General features: G+C 39.4%; 1 protein-coding gene and 1 long non-coding RNA gene across 9 annotated transcripts in view; one reads left to right on the top strand and one right to left on the bottom strand.

Annotated features, from left to right (window-relative positions):
• frmd3 (FERM domain containing 3) overlaps window positions 1–20,503 on the bottom strand; it is a 185,617-nt gene that overhangs the window by 42,651 nt on the left and 122,463 nt on the right. For all 7 annotated transcript variants that reach the window (XM_069930350.1, XM_069930351.1, XM_069930346.1 and 4 more), the window contains 3 exons: window positions 10,644–10,741; window positions 9,105–9,228; window positions 7,149–7,236 (listed from right to left, as the gene is read on the bottom strand). In XM_069930350.1, coding sequence (XP_069786451.1) covers window positions 7,149–7,236; window positions 9,105–9,228; window positions 10,644–10,741 — 310 coding nt within the window. The remainder of the gene's footprint in view (window positions 1–7,148; window positions 7,237–9,104; window positions 9,229–10,643; window positions 10,742–20,503) is intronic.
• Window positions 1–20,503, top strand: part of LOC138759704 (uncharacterized) — a 104,207-nt gene that overhangs the window by 56,804 nt on the left and 26,900 nt on the right. Inside the window, exons 4-5 of one of the 2 annotated variants that reach the window (XR_011355045.1) lie at window positions 9,146–9,257; window positions 15,989–16,085. This is a non-coding gene — a long non-coding RNA (uncharacterized lncRNA). The remainder of the gene's footprint in view (window positions 1–9,145; window positions 9,258–15,988; window positions 16,086–20,503) is intronic. The other variant, XR_011355047.1, reaches the window with a different exon arrangement.

The following is a 20,503-nucleotide window of genomic DNA, read 5'->3' as shown; positions in this document are numbered from 1 at the left end:
TTCGAATTAGAATCTCCATGTCCCCAACGCATAGGCAGGATCATAGATGGTCCCAATTTTTACCTCAAAAAATCTTAGTTGAGTACCAGAAGAATGTTCTATTAGACAAATCATATTTATTCATCAGTTGCTTGAATTACTACATGAGCTGCCCTCACTTGTAGCAATCCTCAATAAATCTGATCCCTTTCTGGCACCAGGTGCCTAGGATCTTACTTTCCAGAGTCATGGGTATTAAGTTGTTCTGGGTCAAGGGCATTTTGGGAGACTCTTTCAATTTTATTGATATCTTTCCTGTGGTTAGGTGACCAAAAATGCACACAATACTCCAAATTTGACCTCACCAATATCTTATACAACTTTACTAACATCTCAGCACCTATATTCAACATTTTGATTTATGAAGGTGAATGAGCCAAAAAGCTATCTTTAAAACCTTGTGATGCCATTTTCAGGGAATTATGTATCTGTATTCCCAGATCCCTCTGTTCTACCGCACTCCTCAGAGCCCTACTGTTTACTATGTCCTTCCTTGATTTGTCCTTCAAAATTCCTCAAACCTGCCTAAATTAAACCCCATCTGCCATTTTGTAACCCATTTTCCCAGCTGGTCCTGATCTCTCTGAAAGCTTTGAAAGCCTGCCCCACTCTCCATAACACCTCTAATCCTAGTTTCATAGAATCATAGAACACTATAGGACTGAAATAGCCCCCTTTGGAACTTCTAATCTCTGCTGAACCATTTTGTTTTGCCCAGTCCCACTAACCTGCACCCAGTCCATAGCCTTTCATACCTCTGACATTCATGTATCAGGCAAAATTCTTCTTAAATGTTAAAATTAAGCCTGCATTCATCACCTCAGCTGGCAGCTTGTTCCACACTCCCACCATTCTCTGTGTGAAGAAGCTCCTCCTCATCTTCCCCCTAAACTATTCCCCTTTCACTTTTAACCCATGTCCTTTGGTTTGTATCTTAGCTACTCTCAGTGGAAAAAGTCTATCTAGATTTACTCTGTCTATGCCCATCATAATTTTAAATACCTCTATCAAATCTCCTCTCATTCTTCTACCCTCCAGGGAATAAAGTCCTAACCTGTTTAACCTTTCCCTTTAACTCAGTTCCTGAAGTCCAGGCAACATTCTAATAAATCTTCTCTGCACTCTTTCTAAGTTATTGATATCTTTCCTGTAGTTAGATGACCCAAAACTGCACACAATATTCCAAATTTAGCCTCACAAATGTCTTATACAACTTTACCATAGCATACCAACTCCCATACTCAATATTTTGATATATGAAGGCCAATATGACAAATGCTCTCTTTACAAACCAATCCACCTGTGACAACACTTTCAGGGAATTATGTATCTGTATTCCCAGATCCCTCTGTTCTACCGCACTCCTCAGTGCCCTCCCATTCACCATGTATATCGTTTCTTGGTTTGTCCTTCAAAAATACAACAACTTACACTTGTCTGCATTAATTTCCATCTGCCATTTTTCAGCCCATTGTCCACATCCCTCTGTGAGCTTTGAAAACCTTCTTCACTATCCACAATGCCTCCAATCTTAGTGCCATTTGCAAACTTGCTGATCCAATTAACTACATTATCATTGATAATGCTGATCCAATTAACTACAGATCATTGATATCCATGACAAACAACAGGACCGATCCCAGGATCCCAGGACCGATCCCCAAGGCACACCACTAGTCACAGTCCTCCAGTCTGAGAAGAAATCATCCCCCACTACTCCTTCACTCATCCAGCCATTGTTGAATCCAGTTCATGACTTCAATATGAATATTTAGCATCTGATCCTTCCTGACTAACCTCCCATGTGGGACCTTGTCAAAGGCTTTACTAAAGTCCATGTAGACAATATCCACAGCCTTTCCTTCATCAACTTTCCTTGTAACCTCCTTGAAAAACTCTATGTGGTAAACCACTGTAATGTATAATTATCTTGTCAAGCATACCTATTGGCTGGTTGTACCTGTGGCCCCTCCCTACAGGCTCCTATACAAGAGTGATTATCCCACAGTCAACTGCAACTCAGTGTAGGACAACCAAACAGTAGGGATATGCTATGTTCTCAAGTGAATGAAAGCCTTTGGGTTTCTCCACAATAGTCTCCTGATGGATTGATGGTGCATCACACTACAAGATTGGTTAAACAAAACCTACCACGCACAAAGCCATGTTGACTATCCCAAATCAGTTTAATCAGTTTCTGGCGATCCAAATAATTGTATACCCGATCTCTTAGAACACCTTGCAATAATTTACCTACTACTGATGTCAGGCTCACTGGCCTGTAATTTCCAGGTTTACTTTTGGAACCTTTTTTAAACAACTGAACAATATAAGCCATCCAGCTCTTTTACAGTATGGCAGTCCCAATCAATAATGAGAAAGTTAAAATCACTTACTACCACAACTTTATGTTTCCTTTCTCCCTACAGATTTGCTCCTCCAATTCTCTCTGTCTATTCGGTGGTCTATAATACAACCCATTACTGAGGTAATTCCTTTCCCAATCCTCAGCTCAACCTACATAGCCTCAGTACACAAGTCCTCTGGTCTGTCCTGTCTGAGCACAACTGTGATATTTACCCTGATGAGTAATGCCACTCCTGTCCCTTTCATCCTTCCCATTCTATCACTTCTGAAAGAACAGAAGTCTAGAACATTGAGCTTCCCATCCTGCCTCTTCTGCAACCAAGTTTCACTAATGGCCACAATGTCATAATTCCATGTGCTAATCCACACTCTAAGCACATACTTCTTGCATTGACATAAATTATACCTAAGAACATTATTTCCAGCATGCTCAACCCTTTAATTTATGTCTCTATATGCAGTTTTGACATCATCTTTTTCCTCCTTACCTCCGCTATGTGCTCTGACACTCTAGTTCCTATCCCCCTTCAAATCTACTTTAAACTCCCCAGGGCAGTATGAGCAAACCTTTCTGCAAGGAGGTTAGTCCCCCTTCAGTTCAGATTCAAACCGTCACACTGGTACAGGTTCAACCTTCCCTGGAAGGAAGCCCAATGATCCAGAAATATGAATCCTTACCTCCTGCTCCATCTCTTTAATCACATATCAAGTTGTATTATCCTCTTATTTCTAACCTCACTAGCATGTGGCACGCGTAGTTATCCTGATATTACAATCCTGGAGTTTCTGTTCTTCAACTACACACCTAACTCCCTGAATTCTCTTTGCAGGACCTCATCACCCTTCCTTCCCATGTTATTGGTCCCTACACGGACCACGACATTTGGCTACTCATCTTTACTTTTGAGGATGCCGTGAACTCGATCTGAGATATCCCAGACACTGTCACCTGGTTAAACCATACATAGGAATATTATCTTCAGTGCTGGTTGTCTCATTGTGGGGAAAAATGTTGAATCTTTAAAGGATACAGAGTAGATTTACCAGGATTCTGCCTGAATTGGAGAACCTGTCTTCTGTTTCAATATTTTTATCAAGATTGAATAATAATAATAAACAAGTAAAAGCCATTAAACAAAGTAAGTATGTAAAAAGGAATATACAGGTATAGTAATTACATGGAGAAAAACAATATAAGCAAAGTACTTTAACAAACAGACTAGAAGAAATACATTGGTAGAGCATCTGATGTTTTCCAAAGTTAAACATACCATCATATTAGATAACTATTGAATATGAGAGGAAGAACAACATCTTTCCATTTCAACAGTATTGCAATAAGGGAAGCAAAGGAGATTACATGGAATTGAGAGAATATCCAAAATAGAAAGCTGAAGCTCTTGCTTCCATAACTTTTTAATCTTGTCTAAGTAATTGTCCCTAACTTTAATAATAAATCATATACAGCTGATAGCATTTTTTTAATTTGGTTTAAATTTATAAATAGTCCCTATATATTTATATAAATGTCCTGAAGAAGTCGCAACAATAAAGAATTCACAAAACTCCTAATTTGTAGGTATATAAAGAAGTCGTGCTTGGCTAATTTGAATTTAGAAGATGGTTGTTCAAATGAAGCTAAATTATTATCAATAATTAAATCTTGAAAGGACTGGATACCCAACCATTCATTAAAAGCTGATTATTGCACAGAAGATGAGAAAAAAGAATTAATTAATACAGAGATAGCTAGTAAAAATTTGATACCCAAAAGATTTTCTAAATTGAAACCAGATTCTCAAAGTAAGTTTAACAACATTATTGGTTAATTTAGAAGCTGAAAAAGGTAATGGTGCTCCATGTATTGAAATAAGAGAATATTTTTTTAGTAGAATTAATTTCTAAATTAATCCAATCTGAAGCATCCCTTCTGTCCTTATAATGAATCCAAAAAATGATATCCAAAAAAAAATATTAACTGTCCAATAATAAAATCTAAAATTAGGTAATGCCAAACCACCTTTCTTTTTAAGATATTGCAGAAAAACTTTACTAAGATGAGGAAGCTTATTTTTCTAAATATATGAAGAAATAATTGAGTCAAAAAATGTTTCAAGAACAAAGACAGCTTGAAAGATATATAAAAATTTAGGTAAAATATTCATCTTGACAGCATTAATTTGCCAAATTAAGGACATTGAAAGTGGAGGCCATTGAGCTAAAGATTTCTTAACATAATTCAATAAAGTAAGAAAATTCTCTTTGAACAGATTATTGTAATTTTTAGTAATAGTGACACCTAGATAATTAAGGAAAGACAGTATCTAGGGAACCAGAAGATTTCAATACAAACAGCTCACTTTTCTTAGTTTCTTAGATTTAGTTTATACCCTGAAAATTGACCCAATTGGTGGAGCAGTGACACAATAGATGGGATGGAATGATCAGGGTCTGAAATATACAACAATTAAATAATAAAGGGCTAAGAGGACAACCTTGTCTAGACCCACAGTAAAAAAGGTTTGAATTTTAAAGAGTTGGTAAAATTTGAAGCAACAGGAGATAAATATAACAGTTTGATCCAATTTTTAAATTTAGGGCCAAAGTTAAATTTTTCTAGCACTTTAAATAGATAGTCCCATTCTACCCTATCAAAGGCTTTTCAGCATCTAGGGAGATAACACACTCCAAAGGAGAGACAGGAGGGGAGTAAAGAATGTCAAATAAATGACAGATATTAAACTGAGTAATATTCCTTAATAATCTCTGTTTGATCTGAAGAAATAATGAGCCATAATGTGATCCAACCTACAAGCTAATAACTTAGACAAAATCTTAGCATCAGAATTCAAAAGAGAAATAGACCTATAAGAGAACAATCAGATAAGTCCTTGATCTTTTCTGGGATGTGAAACTGAAGCTTCATAAAAAGTAGTAGGTAATTTCCCAACAATAAAAGATTCAGAAAACATTGAATATAAATAGGGTACCAAAGATTGTGAAAAAGTTTTATCAAGAATGGGAACTTTACTGGATTGTAGAGTTAATTGTTGCAGTGATCTCTTCAGAGGAGACAGGCTTATCCAACAATAACTGGTCTTGTGATGAAAACAAAGGAAAAGTCAGCTTATCAAAAAGTTTCTCCACACTGAATGAATCTTTAGGAGATTCTTATTTATAGACGTTGGAATAAAATTGTTGAAAGGCTTCATTTATCTCTAAGAGGTCAGTGGTAATCACCCCATTGTATTTACGAATTTCTGAAATAATTTGCGGAGAACCTGTCTTATGAAGAAAGGCTGAGAAACAGACATTTGAAAGAAATTAAAGACATTTAATAAAGTTGTATAAGATTATGAGAGCCACAAATAGAGTGGACAGCCAGCAGATTTTTTTTCTAGGGTGGCAATGGACAATACCAGAGAACATCTGTTTAAGGTAAGTGGAGGAATGTTTAGGGAGATATCAGAGAATGGTGGGGGTCTGGAATATATTGCTAGGGAGAGGGAGTGACGGTAGAGGTTGATATAATAGCAACATTTAAGAGACTGGCATATGGATGCAAAAAAAATGGAAGGTTATGAGCTATGGGAGGAGTAAAGATTAATTGATGAGGAGTAGACCTATATAGGTCAGCACAACATCATGGGCTGAAGGGCCTGTATTGTCCTGTTCTGTTATATGGTCATTAGTTTAAGTGGCTACTGTAAATTACCACTGAATACAGGTCAGTGGCATAAAAAAAATCAAAGGGGAAATTGATGGGAATGTGAGAGAGAAAATAAGTTACAGAGCCACTGGAAATAAGTGATGAAATTTGAATGGTGGGATAGCTCTGCTCAGAGCCACTATAGATCCATGTGGCTGAATGGCCTCCTTCTATGTGGTAATAAATAGAGTATATCACGCAAGATACATAGAAATTTTATCTTAACCTCTTTTTTTTTGTACAAAGCTATTGGTCACAGCTTCTCCGTGGATTATCACCTTGTTGTGTTGGAGAAGCATGTGTGGTCCTGAGAACCCGAGAGTGAAGGTATCTGGAGCTATGCTCCTAGTAGGGGCAAGATTGAGGATGATATCCCTGGCAAAGAACAATCCAACCAAGTCCTCAATAGTGGAACATGCGGACAAAGTTAATCTGAACTCAATGGCTATAAAAGCAGACGAAGGCCACAACAAATCCATCAGCTCCAATCATCATGGTTTCCATGCCATTGGAATTAGTTGGTTGGTTTGTGAAGTATTGTGTGCTTCTTGGAGGGCAACATCAAGTACACGTTAAACAAATACACGCCCAGGCATCTTCACTCTGTGGATCAATGAAACGAAGGCCATCATCCTCGACTACGAGGGAGAGCCACGACGATTGGTCACACACATTAGTTCCATTAATGAGCATTCCTATCGGAAGACAACATGACTTGACAAAAAGCCAAGGACTTGTAGAAGAGGATAAATAAAAAGTGATACTGTATTACACAGTAATACAGATTCATTTGAAAGAAAGAGACAAGATGTTTTAACTGTTACTTATCATTATGGGTCTTGTTAATCCATCTTTCTCATTTGGGGACTGGCTTATCAGCACTGTATTTTCTTTTTATTTCAGACTTTCACCATTTATAGCTTATAGTTATTTTTAAGTCAATAATTGTTTTCCATTCATAGTAGTGAAAGGTAAGTAGTATGCATCTACAACAGGTTATTGACATACAAACAGTGAATCTGGGTGTTATTACCTTGCAAGGATGTGGATCAACACCATAGGTTTCTAATGTGTGAGCTTTTTGCAGGAGATTCAGTTCAGCAACAGCCTCACTCTGTCCTCTAAATGAAAAAGTGAATTGCAGATTTTAATTTTAAAGCAGTAGTATAATTTCATAAAGTATTTGTGCAAATTTTGTGAAAAAGTGTCCATGCAGCAGAGTGTAATAAATTTAAAACCTGAACAGTAACATGAAATCAGTAAGAAAGCGAGTTGAGGATAGTGTTTGAAAGCACAAAGGCAAGATCTCACTAAAGAAGAAAAGCAACAAGGATATGTGGTTTTTGAAAACAAGCTATAGAGAAGCAAGTAAGGTCTAGCTTCATTACCACCTACGTAGGCATCATCTATGGAGAAAGATACAGAGTCAATATTTCATGTCAATGACTCTTCATTGGAAGAAAGAAAACCGGTGGGGGAGGGGGGGTTTGAGTGTGTGTGTGTGTGTGTGTGTGTGTGTGTGTGTGTTTAAACGCGCGTGTCAGAGACGGCAAGAAGTAGATAGCGAGAGTTAGGGTTGAATCTCATAGAGTGCAGAACAAAGTTGTCAAAGTGAACCTTACCATTACTTTTAATTAATTAGAGATAGAAGGAAGAAAACAAAAGATTGAAAGTGAAATAGACATAAAAGAAATACAAGAATGGTAAGCATATATTGCTGAATTCAATACTCAGTCCAAATCACACCTCAAGCGAGATGTACCAGCTATCCTTTTACCTCTGCCCATCCCATAATCCAGTGAGCTAACCAATTTTTCACTTAGACTTCTTCCAAATGAGTGCATTGCATTTGATTTTCTTGTTATGACCTCTCTCTACTGGATATACCAAATACAGGTTGGGTGACTGTTTTATGAAACACCAACGGTATGTTAATAGCTTTGGTGTGTTCCCTGAAACAGTCTGAGCTTCCAGTTGCCTGTCACTTTTATTCTTTATCCCATTTTGATCTTACCATCTTTAGCCCACTATTCTATTCCAATAATGCCCAAAGTAGTTTGAGCAATAGCACTTCATCTTTTGAGAAGACAAGTTGGAGCCCTTGTAAGTCAATACTGAATTTAATTACTTCAGTTACCAGATCTTTGTTTGGCTTCATTTTTCTGATTCAGTTAGGCCTATTGCTTCATTTAATTTCTGCCTGCATTAAGTTATGGGTTACCTTTTCAACTTTCACGTGCATTTTATCACAATCATTCTATCAGTTCTCTCCAGCTAAATCACCCCCCCCACCCCCTCTCACCCCAACTGGTGCCCAACTTTCTGCAACTTTAAAAGACACTTTTTTTTTCCAAATAAGTTTACTTCTGATGAAAAGTCCAATCATTTGCTCCAATCTTTGTTCATCTCCTTGGTCTTATTTTATAAAAGCAAAAGTGAGGTGATCAGCACAGTTATCATTGTATATATTTGACACAAGCATAGTAAAAATTCAGAAATTATGTAGAGTCCTAAAGCTGAAATAACTAGCACAATGAATTCTGTCTTCTTACAACCATCTCTAGAAGCGAGTAAACCTTTGATGGCATAATGCCTGGCCAATTCTCCTTGGTCCTCAAAATCAACATTGCAAGAGTGGCTCAGTATAGTTTTTGTTCCACCACCTATCCCCACAAAGGAGTTAATAAAACTGCACAACCGTTGTATTATAATTAAAGCTATTCACACATTCATCTATTGTGTACATTTACCAGACTGTTAAAAGCTTGATATGGCATCTGATGATTTAATCTCCTGTCACCTTTTAAGAATCAGTACCAACACAAGATTTTAAAAAGTTATGAAGAAAGGTTTTATGGATATGCTGGTAAAACCCACCTCAATTACAATATAGCATAAGTAGCTAAGGATCTACTAATGAATTTAATCTAAATATAAGTAACTGAGATCTCAAGGATATATTAAAAGACGCAAGAATTAAAAAAAATACCTCAATTCGTTTTTATGAATATCTGCTATTTTTCTTTCCAGCTTCTGTGTTTGTTTAGGAAACAACTTAATTTCATTAACGTAACCCTCCGGGTGTTCATCTGGCTCATAATTGCCTAATTCTGCTGCAAGGGAGAACATATTTAACAGCAAGGTGAATATTCAACCACTGTAGTATACTACATTTCAATTACAAAACCTAAAGATATTTTTGAATGAATTTTGTTTTCCTAAAGACTGTGCCTATTTTTTAACAAAACAAATTTATTCAACCCCAGCATCTGCAGTCTTTCTTGTTTAACAAATCCACAAAACCTATCATTTCCATAGATTATTGGCTATCTGATATATTAATTTCCTGTCTTGAAGTATATTAATTTACAAATATTCTCCACAGATTTATTGTAGAAAGATTTCTATAATCAGTTGTTAAGATAACTGAGTTGGTCTTTTCCCATCAATGGTGCCAAAGTATAAACTAAACCAATTCTGCCTGAGGATTTCCAAAATGCAGTAGCAAGGGCAGTTTATATTAAGTTTCAATAAGTATTTGACTTCAAGTACTATATCATTCACTCCACTCTTCAACTCTTCCTGCAATCCATTTATTAAGATCTGACTGCTAGTAGTACAAACATTCAGTTCATAAAGTCAATGGAAATGTAAGTCAGGTCACACATATCATGTTTGCTTGATTAGATATTCATCAATCTAAATTATTGTCCAAAATTTAGTTTCCATTTTGAATGTGCAGAGAATCTCAGTCTTTTATCCCTTTCCAGAACTTCCATAAGTGTTATTCTTCTTAAATTTCCAGGAAACAAAACATCATTTCTCTTGCTCTCTGCTCTCCTTGACTTGTGCTGCATTCACCAATGCACATGAAAGTATTTTTGAGGAAGCATCTTCCTAAACTTTCCCCAGACTATGCCAGGTAACAAGATTTAGCAATAAAGCAACAACATGAATCATATAGTAGTTATTCACCTCAACAAATGATGAAGGAACAACAAAATTTTCAGTACATGGCATTATGATGGTCAGTGAGATCACACTGCAAACCAATTGACCAGTGTACTGAGCTTATGATTATATATACACACATAGAGTGTGTAAAAAACACACATATATACATATATAAAAACATGCTTTCTTTCAACAATTTTTAAAGTTACATTTTGGTACTTGTATTTACTTCCTTGCAGAGTAATGCCTGACTATAGTCATTTTGTAGTTCATGTTATTCCAATTACCCTAGGAGTTTCTTTAACAGTTCTGTTATAGAGTTATTGGATAATTCTATCTATTTGAATATTAATGTTGATCTTATGCCTATCATCATCTGTAGTCTTGAAAAATGCTATCAAAATGCAATTAGTATTGTGAAAGAAAGTTTAACAATTAACTGATCAATTTCATTTGAGAATAGTTGACCAATTTTAATAGAAAGTTGATAATTTGTGAATAGTTTCTTCAAGGATATTACCATTTACATGTAATCCAAATTGTATCTCAAACTTGTTATCAAGTTGCCACCTACCTTGTAAAGTATATGCACCCAAAGAAGCTGCATCTGATAAAGAGCAAAGCAGGCGTCCATGAAATATATCCCTTTTAATTTGAAGATATAGCAAATATCTGTAAAAGAGCAAAATTAAATGAACAATTGTACAAGAAACTATATTAACAGAAAAGGCCAGAATTTAGCTTGGATGCTGAGAGTATCAGAGCCTCAATCAAACTTGAGGTTTTACTTAGCAAGCGGTTCAAATTAATGAATGGCTGGAGCACACTTGTAGGAAGCAGCAGTATAGGCTTCTATTGCTACCAGTAGCTAGCAATGGTGTATTATTAAGAAGAGATTCTCCTGATCAAATTTCTACCTATCATCCCAAATCCCCCAGACTCCCCCTCCTCATCATTGTTTCAACACATGATCCATACCTTTCACTTATCCTTTGAATACTTTCCACTGCTACACTGATATACCCTCATGTAAAACAAAAATACAAAGATTGAAGAAAATCATCTTTACATATCATCAAGCCCACTGTTATATTTTTTAACTTTCCAATATTGAACTGAAGACCCTTCACCCAAAATTAAGAGAACTCAGGTGTTCGTGCATAAACTCTATTGCAAATTTGTTTCAAAATTATTTAAAGAGAATTAATTTATTTTAATTTAACCACATTCCCCCACTGTGTCTTTCCATCTTCCCATTAAGAAAGGCAAGTAATTTACAAGCATTTTATTAAAAGCCCAACTTGAACTGACATGACCTCCATTTATCACCACTGTCTGCAAAACGTGATGCCTGTGTTTCAATTAAATAGCTTACCTAAGCATTAGCCTCTCTATTTAATCAAAGAGAAGACATTTATTGTTTAATTTATGCTTCTGATAGATGAGATATTTTTCTAGGAGTAAACAAATTAGTCCAGAAATAGATGGAGATGTTTTTTTTTTAGAGAAATAGGATAAGATACAAGAGATGATAACATCTGGCTTTTGAATGCTATTAATGCCTTGAAAGAAATGAAATATCATTCATGCCACATGCACACAAAAATGGAACCGAGAGTACCAGGTGCCTGTTTGCTCTGAGACCCCAGTGCTTCCAGCACAAATATTTAGTGGAATCATTTATTATCTATGTTACTTAATGGACATTTTCCATTTGCTATCATACAAAACATTTTTATATTTTTGCAGTTGCTTCAAATATCAACATGAAGTGTTCTAGAAGTTGTTTCTATACCACTCCCCAAAGATATTTGCAAAGACTAGTTGCTCCCTGATGGGGAAATATGCAATGTCTTCCTTTTTGAAATGTGCCTGATCAAATGTCACTAAGTGAAAGGCTAAGTTTATCTAAGCTTCATGTTCCACTGTTCAATACCAAAGCTAGTCCTTGGATTAATCAGCTGTTAACATTCATTAGCACCTGTCTGGAAGCAGGCAGGCTCTTGGTGGTTATACGAAGTCTCTCCATCTCTCTATTTACTTCAACATATTTTCCAATATAGCATTGGAAAACCTTCTGTTTTTTGTATGTCCTCTTTCTTAGATGAAATTCAGCTCATAAAAATGTGCTCTGTTTTAGCAACAACAATACATCTCCTTTTTAAGAGACTAACTTTCAACAACACATCCCCTTAACTACTGGTCTCCTGCCCACACACATATAGAAAATCAAAAGCCAAGTTACCAATCCCAATCTTGAAATTTATCAGGTGGCATCTAGATGCCATGCATCCATCATACAAATACTTGCAGGATAACTGGACTTTGTGATATCCAGATCAATTTTCCTGGGCCTTTCAATTTAGCTCCTACAATCTCTCAATATCTAAAAATGTTAATCTTCTTGGTACATTAAAGAAAAATCAGTAAATAAAAGGAATTTAATTTGATGAAATGTTCAGAAAGACATTAATTGATTTTTAATACCAGAAACCATATTTGAAAGGAACAATGGGATGCAATGTTAATAAAAAATGAATTTGAAAGGGGGTTTTGAAAATCTGCACATTACCCTTTCTAATATAATATTTAACAATTATACAGAACACAAAACACCAAAGAAACTCCACTTCCCTAGCCTTCCTATATAAACCCAATTAAACAAAGACAAAAAGAAAAAAACATCAATGCATACAATGAAAGACATAGAGACTCTGTACTAATACAGTGTTATATCCTTTATAGAGGTATTCTGGTGAGGACCACCAACGCCGGCCAGGACAGGGCTCATCATCTCGCCTGCTCACTCACCCATCGCTCACTCCCTCAATCCCTCTCCCCCCCCCCCCCCGATCCCCCTCAGTCCCTCTTTCCTGCCCCCCTGGTCCCCCTCAGTCCCTCTTTCCCACCCCCACCCCGGTCCCCCTCAGTCCCAGGAACCGTTACTGCAGCCCCACCATCCCGGTTCCCCCGCCGTCCCCTCATAGCTTGGGGACTGCTCCCTCCCCTCTCCCACAGAGTTCCATTGTTTGGGGGCCTCTCCTGCCTCTTCCTCCCGGTGTTAATGCTCCATCTTCCAGGACTGGCAGGTTACGAGTTAGTGCATCGGCAGGAATCTCCTCCCAAAGGCTCATCAGGTCGGGAGACAGAACAGAGTCCAGTGCCCTGCTTCATTGTCAAGCCCCTTTAAGCAAAGGCTAAGAGATGGCAAACTCTGAATTGGTTTTGCCTCTTCATGCAAAGGCTAGGAGAAGGTAACTCTGACTTCAAATCCCCGGGCTCGGCTCGCCCAGTATCAATACCTGGAAAGGACCCCAGCTATGGGCAAATAGCACATGTTAGGCTGGCAGCTGTGACAGAGAGCAGGAAACAGTTTCCCTAGTGGTCTGCAGCAGCAAACTCGGTGAGCGAAGGATCTGTAAGGACAACGGCCAGCGAGCATGATCTTGCAATAGACCACTGCAGGGCAATCCCACGTCACTCTGGCTGTCGTGCCTCGTATTCTACCAACTCCAGTGGCATGGGACCCAGAGGGAGGCGTTTGTCTTGGGCAAGCACTCGCCTCGCAATGTGGGAGGTTAAGCTCTGAGATTTATTGAGGCTGGAAGGGCTCCTTTTATACAGTTGGAGTTGCCGCCGTTTGTTTGATTGGCTGATATCAGCCACATGAAATTACAATAGTGGACGAGAACATTCTTGCATGTGAATACCCATCTTTCCCAGCCTGTTATTGATCTGTTAGCTGGGCAGCTTGGCCAGTGCCATTTTAGGGCTGCTGGTTTTGTACTGCTCCAGCTTTCAACCGCGCCTGTTTGCTGTGTTAAGGGACGTGTTACAGTATGTTATGCTGCTGTTCACTACCGTGCATGCCACGCAATGTGCCGGCTTGATCTCCGCAGTGCCAGGCCACCACAAATTAATACATATCAGCCTGATGGATCAATAATAGTTTCTCCAATCATCCCAGGGATGTTTTTATTTATCAAAATAGCCACTCACCCCAGCTTTGGAATTAAGATGATAATACATGTCCTACCCATTCTCTCCTCAGTTTCTTATGCTCTTGTATTTCTTGTATAAAAGCAATATCAATTTGCAGATTTTTCAAGTGTGTCAAGATTCTTTTCCTTTTAACTGTACCATTTATCCCATTAATATTAAAACTGATAAATTTCCCTTTAAACTGATAAATTACCCTTTATCTCAACAATAAGCATATACATCTGTCAAAGTGTTATGACCTCTTCGTGGAATCTCTGTGCAAGTGAAAATGTGTCTCATAATAAAATAGCAAAAAATAAGATAAAGCATTGAGTCAGTTAAAAAAAAAACACCCTTCCCCCTCCCAGAGCTGACTATTGAATATTCAGCACCATCTTCCCTATCAAACTGAGATACACACTTTGCACTTGTCAGATATTATATGTCAGCTGAGTCATTAACATCTTGCCCAGCCGAGGGCTCTATCTGAAAATGTGAATTACCATACAAAAATATCCAATTTTAAATTAAACAATTAATTTTTAAAACACCCATTTCAAAAATTGTTACTACAGAAATTAGTCGATTTAAACTGAAACCTATCCATCAAATTTAAACTAAAAATGCTGTCATCACTTACTTTATCTAGAATGTCTTTAACAAAACAAGAGTGACCACAGTTTTAAGCATATAGCCATGACAGCTCATAAAAACTATGGCTTTCTGTCCAGTTTTCATCCATTATTTTTCTCATGGAAAGTTACATCAGAGAGTGTGATCCTCATGTTGCAGGGTGGAGTAGATCAAAGCTCACTCTTAACTTGATCATAATCCTTCCTGCATTTCATTAAGCTGGCAATCAAGTTGGGAAAAAAGCAGCAGTCATATCATCGTACATGATGGAACCCTTAATCTCTCTTGTGGCAAAACACATGATTTTTTTCCCAGTCTTGATATTTGAACAGGCATATCAGGACATTTCTCGGTCTCTGGTCTGTAGGTATATGGGGTGTAAGACCCTGATGTGCTCACTCTATTATCATGAGCTTAGTAAAATGCTCCTGTCTTACAATGATTGGGATCCAATTAGCAAAAAAAGTTTACAGGATAATTTCCCTCACAGCCTTCACGAAGATTAATAACACGTCTGCTGTTCCATTGGCTGTAGTTTTCAAGTTGATCGATTTTCTCCATTAAAAAGTAATTTTCCTTCCTCAACTTGATAAACAAGACAAGCTCTACCAACCAGTCTTCCGCTGCGCTGACGCGCTCAGCTTATCCAACATAGTTTTCAGTCCAGAAATAGACTGATTAATTTCTGTGGTTTTCGAGTCAAGTTTACTGGAAAGGGTTTGATTGCCTTTTCTTATCTCTTGAAGGTTAAGTGAGACTCCTCCACTCAGATGTTCCGGTTTCGTTGCCATTATAGGAGCTTCTTGGCAGCCAGCCCCAGGAAGTTTTCTCTGCAGATGTTGGAATTTGCTCACTAGCTAAATATACTTGTTTATTCTATCGTCTCTGGTCCATACTGCAACTGTCCAACCAAATTAAATGTTTTTAGAAGCTTTAAAATTAATTTGTTTGGAGAGCACTTCAGCCAATGTTATCTAGCTTTGTTGTATCACATGATTTTCCCGTTGGTGCTCCAATCTCCTTGAACATCCTAAAGATGTGTTGGCTGGTTAATGATGTCTTGGTAGGTTGTAAAGGGGTTTACAGGGAAATGATGGGCTACAGGCACTTTTGAGAAATGCAATAGGATTACTCTGCTGGAAGCCAACATGGACCTGATGGATTTTATGGCCTCCTTCAATGCTAGAGATCTAAAAATTCATATTTGCAAACTGAAGATGCTAGATAAGATAAATAACATAAATCACATACATAGAGGCTAACTATAGAAAATAAATATTTATACAGTTTTTTTTAACAAATCAGATGAAAAATATTTCTGTGAAGACCATGACATAATCTAGACTGCACTCCCTAAAAGGCTGGTGGACAAAGATACCTCTGCATTTTTAAGTGAAATAAGGTAAATATGCTTGGAACTTTTTATTTAAAATGTGGGATAATGATTCAATATTTCTATATTGTCATGAAATAGTACAGGACATGGAATACACAAAATTGCCTTCTGCCTGCCTAAGGCAAAGAGTTGGCATTAGTGTTGCCCAGCGACCCCAAGAAAGAAAGAGAAGGAAAAGAGAGTCCCTTTAGTGAATGTCCGTGGATTCACCTCCAGCCATTCCTCAGCATCTGCAGCTGCATAGACTCCTGTTTGATCCATCAGTAACCTGAACTTTAGATCCAAACCTCAGACATGATCAAGAAGCCTTCAATGGTTGAGGCTCTTCAGGGGCCCTTCTTGTACTCCAGTGAGACAAGCTCAGAACTGAGGCCCCAGCTGCCAAAACCACTGCAGACAGGGGTGGATTCTTATTGTCAGAGAGTTGTACAGCAGAGAAACAGGCACTATAGCCACCACACTTGTGCTGAGCATCACCCAATTCACAACCAATCCCATCTGCCTGCATTGATTCCCTTGATGTTCTCTGCATTTAAGTATCTGCCCTTTGAAATTTGTTACTGTTCCTAGCTGAACCAGCCAATCCAATCTCTCCTCTTAACTCTGGCCCTCCAATCCAGGTATAACTTTGTGAATATTTTCTGCACACTGCCCAGTAATTAGAAGGAAAGGACCTATTGCACTAACCGGACACTCTTTCTGAGAACCATGGTGGCAGATTAGGCTAAAGGTCTTATTGTTCTGCAGGATCTCATGTCCATGGTCTTGAATATGAGCTCAATTGGGGGAAGTCACGTGATGGAGTAAGTAAAATACCAGCCCTCTCCAGAAAAGTTTTAAAAAAGTAAAGAAAAAGCAAAGCCACAGACACAGAAACCACAACAAATTAAAAATAAAGGTGTGGAGAAAATGGCAGCAAAGAAAGAAAAACCAAAAACAACGGGAAGAAAAGAAGAAGGAAAGACGTCGAGAGAGAGAGAGACTCTTTCTGCTTGGAACACCATATGACCCTCTTACAACAGCAAGTATCATGCAGACAATAGGAACCAGCATTCTTTTTCATCTGTTGCTTTTGGGTAAACAAGAATCCATTTAATGAGGTGTTTTGAGCACTCTTCAAAATTCCTGCAAAAAGGTCTGAGAAGCCACTATGTCTCCAGTATTATCAGACCTCCAGCACTTCAAATAAGATCTGTTTTAAAGTGTTTGCACGTGACCTACCCTAACAAACCTTTCCCAATCTCCCAGAAATATTTCTATATACTCTGTCACACACTGAAGAAATTAATGAGAAAGAGAAGAACAAAAGAGGTGCCATCCAACACCTTACTCACCAAGGCTACAAGGACAACCACTTTCTTATCAATATTGGCTACAGAAGCAATATCGACGCGACCAATCTTTCAAAGAATGGTCCTCATTCTCAACTGTCACTTCAGAAAACATCAAGCACAAGATCATGTAGATGTCTGCTCTACTCTCAAAGGCAAGTCCCACATGAAGGTCATCCACAAATTTGAAAAGTATCCTCACAATTCTTCCAGCTATCTTAGCATTTACAAGCCATGTATGACTCTCCGTGCTTTATAATGAGACAAAAGAAACTTCAAATATGAAGGTGAGGAACATAAGACATTTGATTTATACAACTTCACGATGATCTGGAAAGAGCAAGTATATGGAGAATTCCAGATAGCCTGAAAATATGAAGCAGCCTCCCACATGCACTGTTCTTCAACTACCACTATAAGTCCCACTTTGCCCAAGAGTGTTCTGCTACACATTCCCTCCCACTTCTGGAGCATGCTCTCAATTCTTGTGAACACAACTTAGGAGCTGCAAGGGTTCAGCTGGTATTGTACAGTGTCCTTTTCAGGTCTGCTTCATGAGATCAAAAGCCATAAAGATACATTTTGGGATTGGAAAAAATTCAACTGTGATAGTACAGACCTATCACCAATATATATATAGTTACAGTATCTAGAGTATGTAATGACTGTGCTTACAGCAATTGGCTGAGAGCTTAGCCACGCCTTCTGTCTGGGCCTTAAAGGGTTGTGTCCCTATCCAGGTCAGATCATTCCGGACTGGTCGGCCACCTGTGAAGAGCTCCTGTCTTTTGCTAATAAAAGCCTTGGTTTGGATCAACAAGTCTTTGGTTCTTTCGATGAGCTCTACAATTTTATTAGCAAAAATAATTTTTTTTAAAAGGGATGGAGCATCTGACTTGGCCAGAAAAACTTGACATCAACCCACAGTCAGCTACAGCCTTCAAAGCCTTTAAGTTCTGGCTGTTGAACTTTGAAAACTTCCTAAGGCTCATTGAGGTGGAGGAGGATAACCAGCGTCTAACAGCATTGCTGTCTATGGTGTCCTTGAGAGTCTACGAGAACATAGAGGATGAGACCACTTACACCGCAGCCATAAAGGTACTGAAAGAACTGTACGATCAACCAATGAACAGAGTTCATGCCCGGCTCGTGCTTGCGTCGAGGAAGCAACAGCCCGGCAAGTCCAGCAGGGCATATTTACAAGCAGTAAAGGCATTGGGCAAGGACTGTAACTGTGTGGACAAAACTGCTGCCGAGATCACAAACGACCTCGTCCAGGATGCCTATGTGGCCGGGCTCCTATCGAACAAAGTGAGGCTGCGCTTGCTCGAACAAGGGGTAGAAAAACTAGAGGACGTGGCCCGGATTGCAATTACAATGGAGGATGCAGCCTTAAAGTCAAATGAGTTCTTTAGGGACTGGACCCCACGTTCTGATGTGAGTAGAGTGCCCTTCTACCCTACCACCCCCTGATATACTGACTATGACATCCTGTACCGGCCTGGTAAGCTCAACGACCCGCCTGACATGCTCTCCAGGGGGACGTGCACCAGCGTACAGATGGACAGACTACAGAAACTCCATGTGGCACTCTGTCATCCAGGGGTCACTAGGTTTGCCCACTTTGTGAAGGCGCGCAACCTACCCTACACAGTCAAGGAGATTCGCTCCATGACCCAAGTCTGTTCGGTGTGTGCTGAATGCAAGCCCCACTTCTTCCGTCCGGGGAACTCCCACGTTATCAAAGCCACCCGCCCCTTCGAGCATCTTAGTGTAGACTTTAAGGGACCCCTACCATCGACCAACCGTAATAACTACATCCTTACGGCCATCGACGGATACTCCCGCTTCCCGTTCGCTGTGCCCTGCCCAGACACCACTGCCACCTCAGTGATACAGGACCTTCACAGTATCTTCGCCATTTTCGGGTACCCCAATTCCATCCACAGTGATAGGGGGTCCTCATTCATGAGTGCAGAGCTGCAACAGTACCTTCTGGAGTGTGGTATCGCTTCAAGCAGGACCACCAGCTATAACCCACGCGGTAACGGCCAGGTCGAGAGGGAGAATGCCACTATCTGGAGAGCGGTTACTCTGGCTCTCTGGTCTAAAGGTCTCCCCACCTCTCACTGGCAGGAGGTTCTCACTAGTGCCTTACACTCCATCCGCTCCCTCCAATGTACCGCAACAAATGCCACCCCCCTCGAAAGGATGTTCCTTTTCCCGAGGAAATCCGAATCAGGAACCACTGTACCAGCATGGCTCACCGTCCCTGGCCCCATCCTTTTGCGACGCCACGTCTGGCACTCAAAGAACGACCCCTTGGTCGACCGAGTGACTCTAGTCCATGCGAACCCACATTACACCTATGTTGAGTTCCCAGACGGGCAGGAGGACACTGTTTCAGTGCGGGACCTAGCTCAGGACGCGGTAGGTCCAGAAACCCCCCCAACCCAACCTTCCCCAACTCTTTATTCCCCAGGCCCCGTGCCAGAACAGCAGGACCAACAGCACCCCAACGACCCGGGCCACCCTGCCGACAACACGGCTAGGGAATTGAGCGAAGGAGCGGTCGCACCCAACGAGCCCGCTGGCGACACCACTCCAGTGACCCCAATCCCGGAACCACGGGGGTCACGCCGGATAGTCAGACCCCCTGACCGCTAGTCCTTAACCTACCCCTTCCATTCATCCTCTCCCTCATTTTTTTTTCCTTCCCTTCGCTCTTTTCAGCCCTTCCACCAGTTCTCCAAGAAGGGGTGAATGTGATAGTACAGATCTATCACCAATGTATATAGTGTATATAGTTACAGTATCTAGACTGTGCTTACAGCGATTGGCTGAGAGCTTAGCCACGCCTACTGTCTGGGCCTTAAAGGGTTGTGTCCCTATCCAGGTCGGTTCATTCCGGACTGGTCGGCCACCTGTGAAGAGCTCCTGTCTTTTGCTAATAAAAGCCTTGGTTTGGATCAACAAGTCTTTGGTTCTTTCGATGAGCTCTACATCAACTTATGACATTCTATTATTGAACTGGGTAGAGTTACACAAGGGAATCTAAAAATGTTGTTCTCAACAAATTTGTATGTCAACAAA

This window comes from Narcine bancroftii, chromosome 1 (genome assembly GCF_036971445.1).
Source record: "Narcine bancroftii isolate sNarBan1 chromosome 1, sNarBan1.hap1, whole genome shotgun sequence".
NCBI classification, from domain to species: Eukaryota; Metazoa; Chordata; class Chondrichthyes; order Torpediniformes; family Narcinidae; genus Narcine; species Narcine bancroftii.
The sequence above is the reverse complement of the archived record's forward strand: the minus strand, read 5'-3'. Positions and strand labels throughout refer to the sequence as shown.